Here is a 23132-nt window from a genome sequence, read left to right on the forward strand (position 1 = left end):
TGTTTTGATTTTGTTTTCCTGGATTTCATTGCTGATATTTTTAGTCTGGGAAAGTACTTGGAGCATGAAAGTAGGTTAGTTTATTTGCAAAGATCAGGCATTTAAATTGTCAGAGCTTTGATACGTATTTGAACTCCAGAAATAGAGAGGAAGAGTGGACTATTTAGATCCTCTGTGTAGTCCAGTGTGACTGTACTATGTAGAAAAAAATCCCAAAATATTTATCTTCCCCTGAACAATGGAATAATCTAGCAGCCTGTATTAAAGAACAGCACTTGTTTACCTAAAAGCTTGGTGTTTGAGCTCAAATCTTTCTTTGAAATAGATTAAATGCTTTAAAACTGGATTGTGAAAGTAACACACTGTTCTAAAATGAAAAATAATTTTTTTCTTTATCTAATGGTTTGTGCAGGTCAAATATTTAAAAAATATTATATACACATAGTTATTGTTTAGCCAAGCTATAATTTCTAGAACTTAGGCTTTTCTGTTGATTTGCTGCTTTTGCTCATTCTAACTTTTGGGTATGTGCAGAACTGCAGAATGTATTACACATAAGGAAGGAGCCATGCACAGAAGATGTCTGGGAAAGAGGGCAGTTGCCTTCCTGTTTCTAGGCATGTTATCTCTTCACCTCAAATTCAGAGAGGTACTTGTCATCATACTGTTCCACATTTTACTGACCAACCCCTCTTTCCAATAAAATACCATCATTCTTGATTTCTAGAATAGCTCTCCTGTGGTTATCTGTTTCCATATTTTGCTGCAGGTCTGGAAAGCAGTATGAACAAAATTTCCAGTGCCTTTAAGTTGCAAGAAATATATAGCATTCCCGTTTCTGGATAGAACAGAAGCTCCTTAGTGGAGAAAATTTCCACTGTACTTAAATGCAAGATGGCAGCAGCTGAAATGACCAGTGATGGGAATAAGGTTAATCAACCTGCCTTGAGCTTCCCTGTAGGAGAAATATTCTCCAGCAAATAGTGTTTTCTTTAAGGAGAGATTCAGTCTCCTCTCTCAATTCTGATGCTATTGTTGACTAACAGGCTAAGGCAGCAAGTGCCTAAACCCATTTGTAACGTTCCTTCTATTGCAGTGCTTCATTCACCAAGAAAAACGATCCATGTTAATCCGAGTCCATGATGTTTCTCAAGAACTCTTATCAAGAAACTCTTTAAAAGAATTCCTTAAACTTGTCCTTGGGTTTTTATGTATACTTTAGGGTTTTGAATTGAACCAACCAGTTTATTCTGCAAGTTCTGTAGCAATGCCTTATAAGGAGACCATTCTAAACTGACTTTGTGTGAAGTTAGAGCTGTGTAGGAAAGGATACAATTCAAGTATGACTGTAAACAGTGCCTGAGACCTTTTAATTATACCAGGTCCTACAAACCTCAGCAGTGTGTGCTTGAGCTGGGCAGCACTGCTGTGCTCCTAAAACATAGGATGTGGGTGCAGACAGTAATTCACGTGCAGGCAGAAAAACCTTTATTCAGTGTGTAGCATAACCTGTGTCTGTATGAGTAGCTAAGTACCAGGTGAAGCTTGGATCGCTTCAGATGCTGTGTATACTCTTTTCTGAGCTGTAACTCTTAAAGCCTCCTTGAGATCCTTAGTTGCTCGTCCCAGCATGTGGAAGTCACATCAAGTAAACTCCCACTGCAGGAACTGCATTCCCCAAACTATTTGAATACTGCTTTGCATGAAGTTGTAGACTTGGGCTCTTCATTTTTTTCAGGAGACCATACCTTGTTGTGGCACTGAAGAAGAGATGGGGATTCTCTATTGCTAATTCCTAAACAAAAGGATAGTAGGCACGTATAGTTGTCATGCCCTGTTCTGTGTAGCATTGGACCAACTGAAACAAGGCTGAGACAATTGCAGCCACACAGGACAAAACTTGCAGTACAGTGGTGGAACACAGGAGATGTACTTAATGTTCTTTTGTTAAGTGCCCCTTAGCAGACTTGTGACTGTGTGGTTCTGCAATCACTGCATGGTGATGGTTTTGTTGTCTGTAGCAGATGCTGGAGAAGATAATTGCTCTGGTACCTGTCCTTGACTGATTTTTGCCCTTCTCTACTGGTTGCTTCCTCTCTGCTGATTTTGCTTCCCCTTTTTAAACAGATGAAAATATACTTTATGCTAGTTTATCTTCCAAGAGAAATGTGGGGATTTCTAATTTTATAATTCAGACTATACAAGGGAAGAGAGACGTAAGCCCTTCAAAAACAAGGACATTGATTGTAAGTCAGTTTGATGTTATTATGGTAACATCTTTCTTCTTTAGCAATAAAGCAGCAACCAGTGTAGAAAGCATGAAACCATTTCCTTGTCTCTAGGATGATCAGTTTTTAGTGGCTTTATGTTTGTGTAGTGAAAGTAGAATGTTCAGTTTTAGAAGACTGGACAGGATTTTGAAAAGCATTGTAAGTGCATGTTTTCTTACTTTTATAGTTCTAAGTGTCTTTAAAAATAAGTTTTCTCTTGCAGAAAAGAAACCAGTTGCAGGTAAGCAAAAGTTTTCTTAATTCTATTATGTGATATTTTGTACAAAGGAAGATTAAAATAGCGTCCCCTATTAGCACAACTCCTTTTACACCAGTGTGTTAAGCTCATAGTATTTGGGAATGTTCATGTTTTTATGGGAGGGAAATAAAGTGATGATGTAGGGTTTTTTTTCTATTAAACTCTGCTTTATCTTCTGTAATCAAGACTATAAAATTACTATACTGACTTCCTTTGATTTATGTTCTTTCTCTTTCTTTATGCACAAGCACTCCTATTTGGACAGGGAAACCTCCCTCCTTCTGAGAAACATTGCAGGAAAGCCTTCTCATTTGCTGACCAAGGTGATGCTTCTTGTTTCCACCTGTATGTCACTATTTCTATGTAGAAAGAATGCTTTTGGTGTGTGCTATGCTTCTCCCACCCCTGCCTGCCCTTTCCAGAAACTTGTGCATTTGCTTACATGATTTTCCTTATTATCCAAGGTGCTTTTAAAGGCTGAATTTTATTGTTTGTTTCTGCAGATTTATCAAAGTGTTCAAGTTCTTGACAAATATTTAATAGCCATGTCAGCAGGTAAAATGCCTTAGCTGGAAAGGAAGTGTACTGAGCTAAAAGTTCTTTTGTTCCTATTGCCATTCGCTAGTTGAAAAAAAAAGAAGATCATAACTGTGGAAAATATGTGGGACTGTTCAGTACTTTTAAAAGGCATAAGTAGCCTTAAAATAGGTTCACTTGCTGTATCAAAGATAAACTCTAGTAAGTAATGGGATTTCTTTTTATAACGTTTTGAATGTTGTCTTAATATAATGTGGGGAGAATATCCTAGTAAAACAGTGGTCTAATGAGCCAGGTATGTATGAACTCTGATTATAAATTCATTTTCTTCACAGGAAAGAGGTCAGTAATGTACTAAGAGAGCACAAATTGTTCTTAAGTCTAAGAGTTATATCTTCAATATGTATTTCCTTCTGAAACTAGAATAGGAGGGATGGAGCAAGCTATAAATCTCCTTGATGAAAAGACAAGCTTGGATGAAGAACAAACATACAGCTTTGTGTAGTTCAGAAAACTTTGAATATTCAGTGGCTGAGGTGTCAGATGTCTCTTGTGCTACTACCTACTGCAAACTGTCCCTTGGGTTGTTTTTGTAAAATAGACACACTAGTGGAGAAACCTCAGGCAAGCCTGAAGTAACAAAATGTATCTTGGGGACTTCAAAACAATAAGAATAATGCTGGGCATAAGTAGTCTGTATTTAGCAATAAAAGTTTAGAATTAGTTTACTGCTTTTTCTTAAATACCTTAATATTCTTCTCAAAGTGCTCAGCATCTATTTTGACAACAAATTTTCAGTCTGTCTTCTAGAGGAGTACAAACAGCCAAAACCAAGTAATCTTCTGCTCTTGTGATTGTTTTGCTTAAAATTTAAGTCCATACCTCCTTCTCCCCCCGCAATAGCTCCTCTACCCTGCTGTGCACCCCACTGTGCCCCCAACAAAGCAAACAGCCACCAAACCAGCAACCTTGACTCATTACAGATAGATTAACAACAGCTGTGGCACAAATAGAAACCATAAGTTTCTCTTTCATCTCCATGTGTTTTCAGATCCTCCCTTCTGATTGTTTGTATGTGGGGTGAGTGTTGGTTACCATATGGAACTTCAGTTTAAAAAGTGCATAAAATTATCCTGTTATGTCATATGACCGTGGACTAGCTCGTATCAGTGATTCTGATAGACTCCTGAAGTTAAATGTTTGTGTTTATAAATCTTTATGTTGGCTAATTAGACTTTGTAGCCCTTTGATTCAGATGCTTTTGGTAAGCTTGCTGATTTTCTGAGGATAATGTTGCTTGTTCAGCTTGGGACTGTCAGTACAGTGGTGCCTCTACTTCTGACTACTGAGCACACAGGTCTGGTGTGGATACTTACTGCTTCTCTTCTGACCTCCTGCAAACAAATTTCTTTAGTAAAATGATGAAATGGAAATCCACTTTGCTGCTTAGATCTCTTCACCACCTTAGATAAGTGCTTCACCACCTGTGTAAGTGAAGCAGTCCCAAGAAATGGGGCATTTCCTTGTAGCAAGGTGTTAGATAAGTTAACTGTAGGATCATGTTGCAGCTCTATGCTGGTGTTCGTGGTGTGTCAACTATTTCTTATTATCTTACTGTTTCTGGTATTCTTTCCTTTCTTTGGTATGTCTACCTCTTATATTGAGACTAGAGACACTTTGGGAGAACAACAGTACCATTTTTGTCCTCTGGTAATATAACTAATTGTAGAAATTCTAGTCATGCACTAAGTTCCCTTTGCACTACAATCATGCACACACACAGTTCCTGACACAGTGTAGGGCAGATCTCAGCACAGAAAATGATGCATTAGTTTAATGATTCATATATGTATGCCAGCATCTGGAGGTAAAGGAATCATGTAACACCTTTTCTTCCCAAATATTTGGTACATCATTCTTCTTTTCATGTTGATCTGAAAGACAAATATTCTTCTTATGAATGTTGATTGCAGTGGTTTGTAGATTTTTGATTACTGCACACTAATTCCTTCAGACTTTTCATTAAATAAGTTGTGATGTTGGCTTCATGCATCTTAGATCAATCTGATTCAGATGTTGTGTTCGTTCTTGAATGAAGCATCTGTTTGAGATTTTTTTTTAGTGCAGCTTAAAAATACAGCAATTCATTTCTAATCTGCAAAGGATGTAAGCACAGTCTGAAAACTCCAGCCTCCCACAGCCAGTTTTTGAGGAAGCTGTGACGGCCACATCTAGAAACCTGAAAAAATTATATAGATGGTAGTAGCAGGATTTTGCACAGTGTTGAAGTTAAATAATGAAATTTTTCTTCAACAAGCTATTGTGTACTAACCTGCTGTGATCATTGTGATGTTCCTGTGTAGTTTTAATATCACCTTTTTCTTTTCTAGTATTATAATGATATTATATATTCTATCAATATAATAAAACGTAATTTATGTATTATTTATAATAAGCTTGTGGTGACATTGTTAGACAATCAGCCTATGTTCTGAAATCTGTTTCTACCCTGTTCCGAATATCAGTTGAGCTTTTTGTCCAGCTAGAACTTGCCAGTCAGTTGTAGTCCCTCATCTGTTATATTGTAGTCTTCTTTCCACTCTCAAAATTCCTTACTGTGATTTCTAAGGCCTGTTCTTCAATCTGGTTTGTTTGGTTTTCCCCCCCCCTTTCTTGCTTTTGCCTGGTCCCAGATCCCAGTACCTTTTGTTCTATAACTCTTTGCCCCAGTGAGGAGCCTGGCCTAGAGCAAGGCAGGGTCTATTCAGGGGCAAGCAGGCTGATAATGTGGTGCAGGTTGCTTCAAGGGATAAAGAGCCAGTGAAACTCCATTGGATTTTTTTCTTCATTGCTACTAGCTTTGTCAAATCTAGTTTGAGTAGTCTTTCAGGGAGACAGCAGAATGCATGTCTCAATTGATTAATATTTTATCTGCCATCCCTTGAAACATACCTTCTAAAGGACACAAAGTCCAATTTGAGGCATTAACCAAAATTAATGCACCTGAGAGGTCAATACTGGGTCCAGTACTTTTCAACATCTTCCTTAGGGATGTGGATGGTGGGGCCTTCTTTGTGCCAGTAGACTGTGGGGAAGATCCCTTCTGTGGGAATTTGTGACAAGGGCCAGTGTGACTTTGAAAAGCAATTAAAATGTAACTGCTGCTTTCCAATTTCCATTCAGAAGCCACCTCTGTGTTTGAGTTAGGCTTCTAATAGCAAAGAGTTTGTGAATGGTGCACAGAAGTAGAACAAAGGAAAAATATGGCACTACCCCAGTGTAGTGTCACTGTGATATTTAAGACCTTCCCAGGTGAATAATTCTCAGGCATAACCCCCAAAACAATACTACTGCTTCAGATCCATTTCCATGTTTAGTAACATAGTGCAATATGGTGGCAATGTCAGGAATATTTGAGAGTATTAAGCTGGGAAGGAAGAAGGAAGAAATGTGCAATGAGTCTATGTTAGGGAGGATGAACTCCTCACTGGAAGAAATTACTGATGTACACTCACATCTAGTGAGCTTTGAAAGAGTCATGTCTTGCTTCCCTTTCTGCTTCACCCAGATATTTTGGGGTAAACCCAAGTTATTTTGAGAATGGCCAAGAACTACTACTGTAAACACAAGTTCACTGTTTATAAATGGACTGTGCTGCTATTGCCACAAAATGGTTTTTAGAGTAGGAGTGTTCTGCTTGTCCTATTGAGTTTATCAAGAAGACCTGCTCTTTATATTCACACATTTGGGTTTTCCCTTCTAGTGCCAATCACATACACACTTGTTCTAGTGTTCTTTTTAATAATAAATGAAAGCAACCAACAGAAAACACTTCATTAATGTGATTAATATTCAGATTGATATACATTAAACATGGGACTAATAGAGATGTCTTGAAGTTTTGGGCCATTAGGTACAAATGGAGATGTCAATATGGTGTTCTCTGGCAGGAGAAAACTCTGTTTCAGTAAAAGCTCTTTAAGAAGGACAGTCCTTGCAAGACAGGTGATTGCCTTTCTACCCGAGGCTAGACTGTAGCTGGGAAAATAAACAGTGGATACCTGCTTTTAGTCCTTCAGAAGTCAATGCTACTTATGTATTTAGGTGTCTTCTTATCTGCATTCAGAGAAGGAATTCAGACAAAAAAAATCAAATATTAATGAAAGAAGAAATTTCTTCTTCTATGTATCTTGTGATTTGTGTATCTGCCCTGCTAAATTCAGTGAGATGTGGACTTTCTTACCTAGCTCTTATTGTTTAATTACTGGATTTCCTAAGTACTGTAATCTTTTTTAAGTGGTTCCACCCCCTCTTTTTTTCCCCCCATTCTTTCTGTGATCTCTGTAAAAGGATTCAGTTAATGACCCTTTAAAAATGTAACATGAAGCAGAAAATAAAGTCCCAGCCTAGAAATGTGAGGCACAAAGTCATTTCGGCAAGGTCAGCTTTGTCATTGCATGCATCTTGCATATTTAATGCTAAAACACAGGTGAAATTTCTGATAACTGCATATTCAACTGGAAACTGGGGCAGGAAATTGTGATCATCATATTAAGGAAATCTTTATTTTTTGTGTGTGTTATTCTTTATGATATTGCACTGTAGGCTAAAATTATCAAAAACAGTTCTGGTATAAAAATGCAAAGAAAAAGGTCATTCATTTAAGACCATCGCGTTGCAGAGATGTGCATTTCCATTTTAGTTCAGAATGTTAGAATATTTTGGATTAACAAATTCTTAATGTAACTATGTTGCCATGTATTCTTTACATCAAGTGTGATGTTGTCCATTACCAAAAGTATTCTTGGCTCAAAGCTTTAAAATGCAAGTGTAGCAATACTCCCAAAGTAGTCCTGTTAAAGTGAGGGATTTATGTTGCAATTTGACCCTACTATGTGTAGCAGTGATGTGTACTGCTACTGAAAGAGCAGCAGTAGTTTCCTGCCAGAGGTGGAAATGACACTGCTTTGTGTTTTGTGTTTCTCTGCAGTGTGTGTGTGTATCTCCTTTGATTTCCAGAGCATGTCCATGACCGTAAAGGTGGTCTTGCCAAGGAGTGGATTCTGCTGAATCTTTCTGCTCTGTCAGTTTTCATGCAGATCAGCTCTGTGACCAGACTGTCTGTGTGGCCACAGCAGCACTGTGAATGCTGTCACTGAGCACTGATGCTGTGAGAGGGAGGCAGGGCAGTGGCCACATCAGGATTTACTGGTATGGACCACCTCTGGTACCCCCTGAAGGGGCTGCTGCTTACCTGTATTTTCATGACCCTTCAGCAACTCATATCACAAGCTGATGGATGCTTTTTCCTGCTAAGAACTTGTCTTGGTTTCATGTACATGGGAGGAGAGAGCCTGTGTTTGTGGTTAAGTGCAGTTTTGGGCTGCCTTTGATGTGGAGGAGACTGTTTTCTTGGGCCATTAGGAGACAAATAGAAGAAATTGTTGTGAGTTTTGATCTGAATCCTGTGGTTATTCAATTATTTTATGAAATCATCAAAATAGATAGTTCTTCCTCCTTTTGTGATAGCAGCAGTGATGCAGCAGTGGCCTGAGCTGTAACTATAAAACAAAACTTGAATAGCTTAAAATCCTTGACTACTATATGCTTTCAGAAATTTCTAATTCTTGCTTCTTTTCCTCTGTATGTTTCCAGTAAGTAGATTCAGACCTCTTTTTATGATTTGTTAGTGGCTGAAAATGGTTCTTATTTTGATAATTCTAGTTCTGGGGTTTATTTTGTTGTTGGTTTGGTGGTTTTCTTTTTTTAATTTAAACTGACTTTATATTAGAGTTTAACAAAGTATAAGAAATCCTGATCTCTAGACCCACATAATATTGAGTAGGAAATGAAAAGTTATTGGTAGGCATTAAAATAGTAAATCCTCAAAGTCTTTCTTGATCTACATATTTATTTTTAAAAGCATTTTAGGGAATGATGGATTATAAACTTAGAGATCACCAAAGATATTTTAGCTGTGTTGGCACAGGTATCTGGGAGGCTGCCAGCTGATTCCTTGTTGCTTGCCCTTGTGTTGCTGCCTGTGCACAGTGGTGCAAAGTGCTCCTGTGGGGTTTGCTGTCGGCAGTGGCATCTGCACAGGTGTGCAGTGAAATGGGCTGGAAAATTGGGCTGCTTGACTTTAACAAAGAGCAAAACTGAATGTGCTGTCAACCTTTTTAAGGCAGTAGAGGTTTATGGTTAGGTTAATGAGAAGCTTTTTTAAATATGAATGAGTTTCTCCAAATGTATGATGAAATGAAGTCTTCTGGTTTTGCTGATTTCATAATGTACAGGTACATGGCATCACTTCTGGAAATTTTACAGTCTTTAAAGCCTTGCTTTTTAGTAATAATTTATTTGTACAGAAGGAAATGGTTAGTGTTAAGGAATAAGAAGAAAAATGATTCTTGATATCATGGCACTGTTTTTCATAGACTGCTAATCTGATTTAACCTTTCTAAGCTGTATGACACCGTTGTTATTGTGAATACAAAGCTGAGGTTCCCTGTAGATTAATAGAAACTGTGTGCCTTGGTAATTCAGTTCCCAGATAATGTTTCAGGCTCACATTATTTCTGCTTGTGTCAACTTCCTGATTTATTTTATTGAAAAGAACTACGTTTCTCTCAAGGCAGCATACTCTCCTGCCTAGCTGATGTTTTTTCCCCGCTGCATAGGATGGTCATAGGATGTGAAGGACCAAAAGCTGCTAAAACTGCAGTAAATAACAAGAGAATGTTCTTTAGCAGTTGATAAGACTATTAGTAGCACATTTAGAAGTACAAAACTTAAACATTGTGGATTTCAGAATAGCTAAATCTTGACTTTTACAAGAAAAGCAACCATCTAAACACATGGCAAAGAAACCACAGATTACATTTGTACAAGAAAGCAATGGAGAACTAAGTGTCTATGAATGTTGATGGACTGTGCTGCTTTGGATCTGAGAAAAATTTAAATTTTTCTTTCTTAAAGAGATTGAATATTTTTGGAGGAGGTTTGCTTATTTCATATATTTGTTTGTTGTGCTAGAATTTAAGATTGTGAAAGCCTGAAACCTGCATATGTCATTTTCAGAACAGTGGTTGCTTGTTTAGCTGCATGTTTCAAATGCAATTTCAACAGAAATATCTGTAATCTCAAACTGAAAAGTTTATGTTGCTAGTCTTAAAATATACAGTTTTCTTTAGCATCAGCAGATAGATTCGTTACCTGAATTTTCACTGCACTTCCAGTTGTAACAAAAATAGATTATTTAGAAGAGCAAAAGGATGCCTGTTTGCTTTTTGTGTCTTAGAATACTTAAAGGAAGGAGAAATGCAGCTTGGATTTAGTAAAGATAAAGGGAGCATTGAAGCTTCTTACTGCAAATGTATTTACTAGTTTAAAGTCTTTCAAACTAATGTATGTAGTATGGGATCCTATTTATAGGATTTGTTTTCTTACTTTCTGTGTGCTGTTAAATTCTGATACTTCTCAGTGTGCTCTTTGTGTTCTATGTCAGTCAGCCAAAAATCTATTGGGTGTACTCCTTTGTACACTCTTGTTGAATGTGTACTGTCCAGCCCTATGACTGTAAATATATGATTTGCTAAAATATTTGGTAGCAATGCACAAAGCATTGTGGAAAGATGTGGAAGAACAGAGACACACCAAATGTCTATACAAAATATGTACCTCCAGTAAGTTCTAATGGCAATTGTATTTCTAAATGTTAGATAATAATACTTCTTGTCTTAAAAAATAATAGTCTTTGTTGTCACTGAGAAATAGTTGAGGATTTGTAGGTGAGCAAATCAGCATTTCAGTTCATGTTTTAAAGCATGGTAGCCTCGAAATTATATCCACTGAAACCAGACTGAAGTTTGTGTTAACTGGAACTGTGTGTGTTGTGTCCCCCTAGGAGGAACAGGCTGCTAAACTCAAAGCTGAGAAGATTAGGGTTGCATTAGAGAAGATTAAAGAAGCACAAGTGAAAAAGGTAAGTTAGTTATATTGATTTATAAGATCTTTATTTTATTCTTTTTCCCTTGGAAAATGCAGGAAATTCACTTCTCATTTGTGTCTATTACCCTTAAGTTGCCCTAAATAAAACCACTGTGGTGTTCTAATCTAGAGTGGTAATGTGGTTTCTGATCTAGACTGCACCTAATCAAGAAAACCCTAGCATATGGAATAACATTATGTTTTTCTTAAGGAATAGCTTATTTTGCAGCTAGTGCACATTGAGAAGACTTTACCAGCTTCAACCCAGAAGTGAAATGAAGGTCCAGCCTCCTGAGATCGTCCTTGCATATTCTGCAGTCACACCTTTAAAATTGCGCCTGTTTTCTTTGCAAACCCCTTCCCATTATGCATAGCAGGATTTGCCAGTGATAAATGGAAAACAAGTATTCCAAACTAAAAACAGGGAGTACCAAGTGGAGAAAGTCTACTGACATTACTTGATGTACTCTCAAAAAATATAGAGTTCCCTTAACATTTAGCATTCTTATTTTGCAATTGGATTTTTTCAGTAGCTTAAAATACCTTTTACATTACATGATTATAGATGAAAAGCTAAAAACTGCTCTGGCTGGAGGATGGAAATTAAAAAGCCAACCAGTGTATTACAACCAGTAGATTTTATCTTTTCCATCTGAACAAGATGTAAAAATGGAAGCATAATGATTGACAAAAAGAATCTGTTGTCTTAAGTTTTTTGATTGGTTAAAAAAATGGTTGGATTTTTGTTTCTGGACAATGACCTCTTTAAATGCCTATGAAAAGCCATTGTGTTTTAAAAGCAGATTTTTTTTCACACTACTGCTCCATATTCCCCAGAAAAATAACATTTGATACAGGTATATTGTTTACATAATCATCATTTTTAGAAAATATGGACAAAGGAGACAGAAAACTTCAAATGCAAATCTGAAAAATTCTGGTTCTTTGTAAGTTTGTGCAGAACTCTTTTGTTCCACCTACACATGCGAGAAAAATTGTCTCAAAGGCACTTTATTAATCAGAACAGGACACTTTGCCAGGAGGGATTTTTTTTCCCTCCGTAACACACAACTAAAGCATGTTGTCACTGTATTGGAAAGACTTTTATGTTTACCCTCTTATACTGAAGGAGAACAGTATCTTGTTGAGTGTCTGTGATACAAATATCAAACCATCATTTATGACTTCTCCCATTTTGAGGAAGTGTTTTGGCTGAACTTAATATTTTATGCTAATTGTAAGAAAATCTTAGAAGAATAAACAAGATCTAATAAACAACCATATTTTTATGTGAAATGTGGTAAATTAATCCTTTTTGTTTTCCTAATTTTTTACTTAATAGTTGGTGATCAGAGTCCATATGTCTGATGACAGCTCAAAAACAATGATGGTAGATGAGAGGCAGACAGTGAGACAAGTATTAGACAATCTGATGGACAAATCACACTGTGGCTACAGTTTAGACTGGTCATTGGTGGAAACCATCTCTGAATTGCAAATGGGTAAGTAATAATTACAAGTATTTATAATTCTTACCTGTTAATGCAACAGTTGCCTATATCCTCAGAGTTATTTAAACACTTGGCTTCGTAATGTTCATCATCCCGTTCGTTAATGTAGTAAGTGCTAATTCATTTAATGAAGCTCATGACTGACTTTGTTTCAGAATGATCTGGAAATGATTTCTTCTTTCATTTAAAAAGCATGGCTAAATTCTTTGGTGTGATATAGTAATTTTTCTAATGTCTAGTCACCAGGCCTCTTGGTTTTGATGATTTCTTCACCGAAGAAACAGTTAAGGGATAAAATACTTAACGTTCATCTTCCTCTTTGTAAATAGTATTTTAAACTGATAGCTCTTATTGCAAAAAGCTGTCTATGTTTTTTCCCTGTTAAATATTTGAATGCAACAAGCAATATTCCTCTAAGAGCAGCTAAAGCTCCTTTGCACTGCATTGCACATACCACAATGTAAGTTGTTCATTTAGCCAAAGGATACAGCATCTGAATGGAAAAGAAGGTGAATGGGTAAGGTGCACCTTACCCATTGACTTTGATAAAAGAAAAACCTGGAACTGAACCCAACTATCTTGATTTCAAATTACAATGAAAATTAATATTTCCTCTCTCTTTTGGTGAAACCTTTTCTATATCAGGTAGCGTAGCATGTTAACATTGCTTATTGTTAAGGGGGAAAAAAAGGGTTGTTGTGGGGTGAATCTTCTACCTATCCAATGAAGGCTCAAAACCTTAAAATTTTAATAAACTCTTTTCTTGTAATGACAGTTGATATGTTTTGAAAGCTATCCACTTTCACTAATGAGGCTGCAGTGAGATGTGAGTTTTTGTATCACAGTGCTCTGAAGCTTTTTTGTTTTGTTGTTCTGTTAGGTGATGACTTTTTTACTTTCTTGGAAGACAGTATTGCTGTGTTGTTGATAGAGCTTGAATTATTTTGTGGGAGAAAATCATATTCTGCTTTCAGATGCAGTTGAAAGGTCAAGCAAGTCCCAAATGATTCTGAAAAATTTAATTTGCTGAAATGCCACTGTATGATCTATGTGAAGAGGGAACAAATTGTAGAAAGCTAGCTTCTACTTCAGTGTCTTTGAAAGGAGGAAAAACTTGGTCTAGTGGTTTCCTGAAGATGTCTCCTTCCTTATTTATTTTAGAATGAGAAATTTTAGCTATTTCTCTACCATTTCAGTAAATTTTCCTCTTTTTCCTTGATCTGTTCTCTTTTGCCTATTTTCAGTATTCTGAAGTGCTAGTACTAGTGTACTAGAGATAAACTATTTCAACAGAGAGTCAAAGTTCAGAGTTCTCAGGAGCCATTGGTAATACATCATTTATTCATCAAGAGAGATTGTAAGAAGTAGACAGTGTCAGTTTTCAGACCTCTTTACAAATCCCCTACTAACCATGGGTATTCCACATTTCATAGGCATTTTGTTTTCCCTCTGATCATTGCCCATTACTTTTTTGATACTTAGATAGTGATTGGGGATGCTGTAACAATTTTTATGCTGAAAAAGCTGCCTAATACATTCCTCCAGGGCTTGTGTAGACCAGAGTACATATAAATGTGATAACCTTCTTATTTTTACTCATAAACTTTGGAATATCATCATTGGAGTCTGCAGTGTTCGTGTGGGATAGTAGACTTTGTCAGATTAAAAAAACAAAAACACATTTTATGTTGCTGGAACTCTAAGCCTGAAGGTACAGAAGTCAGTGCTGAATGATTGTATGTGTAAAATTAACCCAGGCATGTCTGAAAGATGACTAAGTTCTTTTAGTTTCTTAGCATAAACTTCTTTCCATTGTAATAGACCTGGAACTCTTATTTTCTCTGCATGTATGCCTTATCTCCTAGATATGACTAGAGATTAATTTATCACAAAATGAAACATATTCAAATGTATTTACTCTCTTGTTATTGCTGCAGAAAGGATCTTTGAAGATCATGAAAATTTAGTTGAAAACCTTCTGAACTGGACAAGAGATAGTCAAAACAAACTGATGTTCGTGGAACGTATAGAGAAATACGCACTTTTCAAGAATCCACAGGTAAGCCTGTGGTTCATGTTGAATGCGTGTGTGACTGATGGCAGCTTCTAACTTTTTTTGGTAGCATTCTTTTCCGTTCTTTTTATGTGTTAAAATGCCAGGCAACTTTACACTTTGGCACTGTGTACACCCACAGTGCTGTTGGCACAAAATCAAGTCCTCAGCGGATAACTGAGCTGAAGCAATCTGTTTGCAAATGTGTTTGTGGGTAGTTTTAATGGAGATGAAGGCAGACAGTTTCATGGGATTTACACTCATACTTAGTGCTGCTCAAATATGTAATTATGCCAGAAAGGTGTTGACAGATATTGCTAATAGTAGTGGTTCTCCACTGTGCGTTCTTACATTGCTGGCAAGAAGGGGAAGACAAAAATCTAAGAGAAGAGCTTCTCCATGGTCACATGGCAAATGAAGAGAAGAGAGCATGTGTCCCTGTGGAAGCTGGGACCTGGTACTCACCTGTGTTTCCTGGTCCTTGGCTAGGAAACCAAAGACCCCACTTCTCTCTCAGATGGCTTCAAAGACTTCTCTCAAGTGATTTGATATCTGGAAGCAGTTCAGTATTGCAAGGGAGTGGAGAAAAAGGAACAGCAAAGCAGAAAGTTGTTCTTAGAAGAATTTGAATTGAAAAGAACCGGATATCATATCACTTGATCTCCCTCTTAACTCCTAGCTAATGTGTTCCCTTTTGGGGTTATAGATTATTTTTATGTCTGTATGGCATCTGTGTGCTAATTTCTTGGATTTAAACTGGATAACAGTTTTGTAAGCTCATCCTGTGGGACAACAGCAGAGTACTTGATTTTACTTTTTTTTCAGCAGGAACTGAAAACCATGTCTTATTCAAGTGCTTTGCACTGAAGCAGCAAAACTCTACGTCCTTTTTAAAAGTTTGTGGTTGATACATTTGCTGTCAGTACATATGGTAGGCACTGTCAACAAGGAGGTACCAGTGTAAACCAAACATTTCTGCTTGGTTTAAAATATTGAACTGGCTCAACTTTATGAATATTTGGGGTTTTTCCAGTATTAGAGCTAGGGGTTAAGAAGATTGTTTTCCATTGCCCTAATCTTTTCCAAACCGAGTAAGAGTACAAAACTTATTTAGTAAGATATGGTACTTGTGCATACTTAGATTCCCTTTAAGAAGATGAGAAGTATTTTATTTGGTAATTCTTTGTGAAAAATAAATATTTTTATTCCGCAAAACTGTCAGGGCAAGATGGAACAAAGTACATTGCTTCTGTGTGTGCTTCTTTGAATACAGAAATAATGGCAGTATGTAACAAGTTTAAAGATCTCTGGGGTTTTCTATATTTTTATTGTGGGATTTTCAAGTTCATAGTATTTTTATTTTTGGATACATTGTAACAGACAGCTGTTTGATTCATGGAAAGTCAGGACAATGTTGTTGTGAGGCTGTCAAGAGTATGGACTGATTGATAGTTCTGGTAAAGGTGATTATAAGTTAGAGCAATGCATTATTTAGCAGTCTGACAGAAAGTTTCAGTTAAACTACAAAGTTTTGTTTAGTTCACACGTTGTTCTTAGTTAATAGCTGGGGTTTTTTCTTACTGCTACAGAAAGGAGAACAAGAAATATCATTTGGCTTGATTTCAGAATGCCTATAGAAATACTAAGCTTTGTTTTGTTACAGAACTATCTTCTGGGGAAGAAAGAAACCTCTGAGATGGCAGACAGAAATAAAGAGGTGCTGCTAGAGGTAGGCATGCCAAACCAGAAAGGACATACTGGTCATTTTGGAGCTTGAAGCTAAACTCCAGAAGGTTGTGGTGATTGGAATTGATGGACAGAGCTGAATGTAATTGTGGAAGACTGTGAATGGAGTGGGTTATATTTGAGATAAATGGCTGTTTTCGTGTTGTACTGTTTCAGATGCAATCAGTTAATATAAAGTTTCTATATTTAGTTTAGTATCCAAAGTACCATACACAGTGATAATCAAAATGAAGTTGCCTGTAACTAGGGCTAAAACCTGTTGACATTTGTTGAACTGTCACCTGGGGTTTTTGACCTCTGGTGGTAGAGATTTTTTTTTTTATAGTATTTTCCAAATTCTTATTTTCTACAGAATTCTATAGCTCTGGTTTTAGTGACTGGTCTAAGTTAATATTTTAAATTTTGTTAATAAGGAAAGTAGTTAAGAATTGTTTCAATTACATTTAAAATAAAAACCAAATATTGAATTTTTAAAAACGAGTGACAGAAAAGTAATTATATCAAACATATTAAGCAGTTTGCAGAACCATGGACATGGAGCAAATAAAGCAAACAGAAAGCATGGCCTTCATAAGCTGAAAACTGAATGTTTTTGTGACATGGCTGAAGTGCCATAGGTTCCACTTGATTTCCAGAATAATGGTTATGATAGTCACACAAAAGTAAATATTTTGAGTATTTAATTTTGGATTAAACTTAATACAGTTTAACTTATTAGTAGCATAGGCGTGTTCTTAGTATATTGTTAATACAGATTTTAATAAGGGTTTGTGTGCATACTAGAGATCAAAAAGATGCTTGAAGTCATGACATGCAGAGAGTTGCAATTCTACCTTATTCTTTCTATCTTCTAGGTTTATTCACAAGTCTCTGTGCTGCATATTAATCTGGAGTGTATTTAAAGCATTTTTTTTCCTCTGTTAGCTCTTTATAAATAGAACCTTGACAGAAGCTCTAGTGTTGATGGCAGTTAGTAGCAGCAAAGTACTCCTGGAATGAATTATAGCTGTAGCTGATGGATGTGCAATTAGGTTTTGTGGATGCTTACACAAATGAGGCTGTATCTGTAGGGTCACCTCATGACCTTAAAGCCAGTAAAGCCATTGGGGGCTCTATTACTGATCTGCAGTGGTTAGAAAATCTTTTCAGTAGCTGCTAATGATTTTTTTTTGTCATTGTTGCAATGAGCCAATGCTAAGGTGCTAAGCACCTTATTACTTCTATGATTAGTCTGTAATTCATACCACTCTGTGGAAAAAAAAGAGCTATGCCTGTTATGTGCTCATTCCTTAGATAAAGGATTTCAGTCATCAAAAGCAAACCAATGCACACTCCATGTTCTGTCTGTTTCCCAAACCACTGTGTTTATCGGCAGGAATGTTTCTGTGGAAGTTCTGTAACTGTGCCAGAGATTGAGGGAGTTTTGTGGCTGAAAGAGGATGGTAAGAAGTCTTGGAAGAAACGTTACTTTCTTCTTCGGGCTTCTGGAATCTACTATGTCCCTAAAGGGAAGGCAAAGGTATGCTATTTTAAAGCAATTTCCCTGAATTGTTTATTGCTGGTAACTAGTGCATATGAGACTTTAAATTTTGACTTAGCTGTGCCTTTCCTAGTGCCACATCCTTAATTAAAAAAGCTAACTTTATCGTAGAAATATGGTGTAAATTACTGTTGCAGCACTTGTTGTGAAGGATATAACCCCAAATTTAAAAATACAAGAAGATAAGTGTCTGCTTTTTGAGTGAGTTTAGGGTTAGGTGATCAGAACTACTTGAGGAAAAATTTTTGGTGGACCTAAGAAGCTATCTTTTTCTCAAGCATAAATCAAATGGAGGACCAAATGGCACTGCAGCTGCCAATTGTGGAGTATCAGACCAAATCCACAATCAGTCTGAATAATTTCATTGGGTTTAGTTAATTCATATAAATGAGATTCTTCTTGGACCAACTGGTGATATGTTTTTTGAAACTGATAATTACAATACCATTTCTTCAGTGTCACTGCTGTTCTGTGTATTGATGATGAGAAGTGAATAGAAAGCTGCTACAAATATATCACATCTTCAGGGCTGAACTACTGTGAGTTGAAATTGTCCATGAATTCATCAATCTCGACAGCATCAACTGATTCTCAGGACGGGAAGGCCACCTCCCACACAGCTGGCAATGAAGAGGAAATCTCTGTCAGTGCATCAACTCCCTTTAGAGTTGAATACATGCCAGATGTTCTTTCCACAGTCTTTTGTTTTGTTAAAACAATCTGTGTGCAAGTGGCCTGTTGAAATTCTGTGCCCTACGATCACTGCCAAACATCTTTAGAATTCTACTCACAGTCACACTGGAATTTGGACAACTCGATTATTACTGAGATTAAATGTAACCAACAGCTCTTAACTTCCTGGTCCACCAATCATATTTACTTTCTTCTGATACCTGCTCTGACTGCACATTAGTAGCCCAGTGTAAAATGTCAGAAGGCAAAATGCAGACAAAAACCAAAAAACAGACTGAATTTGAAAAAGGATGTGCTGGTTAAAAATGAAGGTCTGACGCAAGAGTTTATGCGTGGCTGTATCTCCTTGTATTGGTGTTTTCTAATCAGATGGAAACTAATATTTGACCTTAGCTAGACCTTTTATTAGTATTGGATCTTAACATTAGGCTGATTTTGTCAATGTGTGTGGATTTCTTCTAAAGATATTTTGTAAATGACTATTTTTGTTTTTCATAGGTCTCAAGGGATCTTGTGTGCTTTCTACAGCTGGACCATGTCAGTGTTTACTATGGACAGGACTATCGGAACAAATACAAAGCACCCACAGACTACTGTTTGGTACTAAAGGTAACACTGCAGCAACGTGGTATACCTTCAGTACACTTTTACTTCTTCTGAATGCTTTTCATTTTATTTTCCTCTAGTTCTTGTATACAACAGGAACAGTTAGTGAACAGTTGTCACCTGTTCTCTGTGCTCCTTGTGACTTTGTAAAGGTTTTCATATTGCTCTGAACTGTTTTATTTCCAGACTAATGAGCACCAGTCTTATTTAACTGTTCATCGTACTCTAAAACATACACTAAACTCTTCTTTTCCATTTGGCAACCCTATACCTTACAACAGTTTAGGTTCAGTGAGATAATATCCTTGAAATGCTAACTTTGGGGAGTTGCCATCTTCTCAGAGTGTAGGTCCAGAGCTGGGCAGAAATTTATATTAGAGATTCAAGTCTACCCTTGTTGCCCAATCTGGGGGAAAGAGGATGCTGTAAAGGAAGAAGCTTCTGCGTGTAAAGGACAGGTAGAAAGAACAAGTAGCAAAAACTGTTATAAAACTGGTGACCTGATCTTAAACTATGAGAATAATAACTTGAGTACGTCAGGGTTAATTGCATCGACACATCTCCCGGTTTCTCTTGGCTCCCACGCAGTGCTCAGAATGGTGTCAGTTCCTGCAAGATAACTGGGTACAAAGTTATTTTAAAACACTGTGTTCACAGCAAGTAAAGTGTCATCATGGATTTGAAAATGGTGCCAGTAGCAAGAGATGGTTATAGTTGCACTTTTCCCCTCCCTGATGTGTAGCTCATGCGGTGGTGTACATGTCAGTACATTAGACTGGTTAATATATCTGGAGTGTGTGGCTGTCCACTGCCTGAAAAAGGATTTCATCTTCAAATAGACAGGGCAACATGCATTTGAGCCCACTCTATGGTAGACACTGAATATTAAATATGGGACATGATATTCATGGAGAAAGCACACAGCTGAAACTAGAAGTATTTTCTTATAGGTCATTGATGCAGTTAATTGAATGCAGCCAAAAATGTCAGTGTTTGTAAGTATTTATAAATTGCTTGAAGTAAATTGATTTCTTCTGCTTACCTGTCACTTTCTGTCCATATCATTTGGACTGGTTGATAGTGAATTATTTTTTCAGACTTGTTGACCTCACAGAGTAAAACAGACTTAAGTAGATTTTTTTTTTTTTAAAATATTACCATTCTGAGCATAAAATTTGATGGTAACATTTTCATGTCTTCATTAATATGTTGAAATTGTCCCTTAACGTAAATTAATGGGGTAGTTGGATAACTTACACAAAGTGAATCTGTGTTTTCAGTGTGGAACTGATGAATCACCAAATTATTAAGCAGGATTGAGTTCTGCCTTCCTCAATTATTATAATGTTACATCAATGTTTTATATTAGTATCAATGTATAGAAATCACACACATTTTTTTACTAGAAATACAGGTTTGTGCTGCAAAGATTCACTACATTGGGCAGTATCTCCCAAAACATGAACATGGACATGTTTGGGGAGAGGTGAATGGCAAATACAAACTGAAGATCCAATTCTCACTGAAGTCCAGACTGGATTTGTCTTTGTGTTCACTTCCTTTGTTTATATCAAAACTTACTCTGCTCAAGCCAGGTGCTGTGCTTATATTGTTAAATATAGCATTTGTGTGCTAGTATTTGATAATAACTCTTTGGTCCTAAATGATAGATTTTTGAGAGATTCTCTTATTTCTATACAACCAAATTTTTTAACAAGTCCAGGAAGAAGGTGTCTTGTTAGCAAAGTAATTGTGCTTATATAGACTCATTACACAACCTGTATGTGAAGGAGGTTAGAAGTGAAAAATGAAAGCGATTATCTAATAGCATAAGGAGGTCTGTTATATATATTCTATTTATGGAGATAAACATGTTCTGTTCATACTGAAATAATTGTGTTGAGAGACAACAGGATAAAATACTCTGAAAAGAGACGAAAAGTCCTCTGATATGTTTCTGAGAGTCTTCAGTAAAACGTGAATACCTACAATCATCTAGCAAAACTCTGTGTCACTGAACTGTAAGCTAACAGAGGAAATTATAAGAACCTGAGTATTAAGAGTTGCCCCAACAGCTGAGAGACATGTAACTTCTACAGCATGGACAGGAAGCAACTGCATAATCACTTCATCCAGACTGATTTGCAGTGTCTGACTTCTGAAAAATATGCATTTGTTTCTTGACTTCTGAATTTATAAATACAGCATGTTTTCTTTTTTATACATGCATGTGGGAGCAGCAAATATTTTAGATGATAGCCCTGTATCAGTACAGCAGGAACCTGGAAGGCTCTACAAGCTGAAAATGGAATTATGCTTAACAGCATGTCATTTAGGGAGTGTTTGTTTCCTTCTAGGGTTTTTTTTTGATGTGACAAAAAGGTGAAATTTTAGTTGTCTCCCTCAGGCAGTGGGTTATTTCAGAGGTACAGAAGGCTGGTGGTAGGTAGGTAGTACTAAAGCCCTAAAATAATGGAAGACTTACCCTTTCTTAGTGTTTCAAACCTGAAATCGGTGCACACTGGACACACTGCCAATCCCTGTGTGAAGCAATCCTCACTGAAATTCACCTCCTGAGATAGTCTGAAACATTTTTAACTGGGTTCAAATGCAGACTTCTGTTGAAGAGCTTCCAACATTGTTTGTCTGTATAGACCTCAACAGCTTTCCTTGCATTCCTAGCTATTAAAGTATTGATGAATGTTAACAATTTTTCTGCAGCATCCTCAGATCCAGAAGAAATCCCAGTATATCAAGTATCTTTGCTGTGATGATGTAAGAACTCTACACCAGTGGATCAATGGCATCCGCATTGCTAAGGTAACCTCTAGGCAGTCGTGCACTTTGTCGTCCGTTGTCATCACCTGTTTAAAACTATTTACAGTTACTTAGCAAAATACATGTTAAATCTAACTTCCCTCTGTGTGACTATTCTGAACATGAACTGTACAGTCTTCTTATGTATTTCATTCCCTAGCAAAAATTTTTAGGCTTTGTTGTTATAATAATTCAGCAATTGGGCCCTTTCTTCTTGTTTCTGCTGCACCCCTGTCACATGGCAAAGTTCTAACTGCCATGCATCCTGGAGAGATTTTAGCCAGCTCCCTTACAGATTTTAGAAAACAGAGTTGTTTTCTAAGGTCCCCAGCTTGGTTTAGTTTATTCATTGGACCATTTCTTGCTTGACACTCTCTCTTCCAGCATAAATAAACTGTTTTTCTTTCTCTCAGCAATTCACTAATTAAAAAACCCCAAAATATTGCCTGAGCTCCTTTAACAAAGAGCCTGTCGTTGCTTTCTGGAAGCGAAAAAGTGTGAAATAGAGAAGCCAGAGGTGGAGCTCAACAGTCTGAAAAGGGTACACAGACTATATACAGTTGTTAAATTTGTTTGTCGTTTTACTTAGTATGGGAAGCAACTATACATGAACTATCAGGAAGCATTGAAGAGAACAGAATCGGCGTATGACTGGACTTCCTTGTCTAGCTCCAGTATCAAGTCAGGTTCCAGCTCATCTAGTCTGCCAGGTAATAATGTGATCTATCTCCTAATACAAAGATTTTAATTACTGTTTCTATCATCTGCTGTCTGGACACTTCAAAAGAGAGAGCACTGCAGGAAATGGACTGTTTCTCCAAAGTCTTTTGTGCTGTGTTTAGTCTAAACCACTGACTTTATGTTTAACATAAAAACACGTAAACAGTTCTATTGTTATATTACTTGCAGTGGTGTATGTATTTGAAACACATAGTACTTTCTTGTTCACCTCCAAAGAAGAGTATTCTGATACTGAGAAGAGGAAATATAATTAATTCCCAATTCCTCTATGTTTCATCTATTGGAAAAATCAAATTTGTGTTATAATGATGCATAGAATGGGCATCTGTAGCTTTTAAGCTGCTTTTGTTGACTGAAATATTTGAGATTG

The 23132-nt window shown here is 36.8% G+C and overlaps 1 protein-coding gene across 1 annotated transcript in view; it reads left to right on the forward strand.

Moving 5' to 3' along the window:
- RAPH1 (Ras association (RalGDS/AF-6) and pleckstrin homology domains 1) overlaps positions 1-23132 on the forward strand; it is a 47933-nt gene that overhangs the window by 23124 nt on the left and 1677 nt on the right. Inside the window, exons 5-13 of the mRNA XM_029959516.1 lie at positions 2778-2852; positions 10973-11050; positions 12398-12557; positions 14504-14625; positions 16283-16348; positions 17741-17884; positions 19097-19207; positions 21926-22024; positions 22611-22731. Of these exons, the coding sequence (XP_029815376.1) occupies positions 2778-2852; positions 10973-11050; positions 12398-12557; positions 14504-14625; positions 16283-16348; positions 17741-17884; positions 19097-19207; positions 21926-22024; positions 22611-22731 (976 nt within the window). The remainder of the gene's footprint in view (positions 1-2777; positions 2853-10972; positions 11051-12397; positions 12558-14503; positions 14626-16282; positions 16349-17740; positions 17885-19096; positions 19208-21925; positions 22025-22610; positions 22732-23132) is intronic.

This window comes from Manacus vitellinus, unplaced genomic scaffold (genome assembly GCF_001715985.3).
Source record: "Manacus vitellinus isolate BGI_N305 unplaced genomic scaffold, ASM171598v3 scaffold_20_pilon, whole genome shotgun sequence".
Taxonomy (NCBI): Eukaryota; Metazoa; Chordata; class Aves; order Passeriformes; family Pipridae; genus Manacus; species Manacus vitellinus.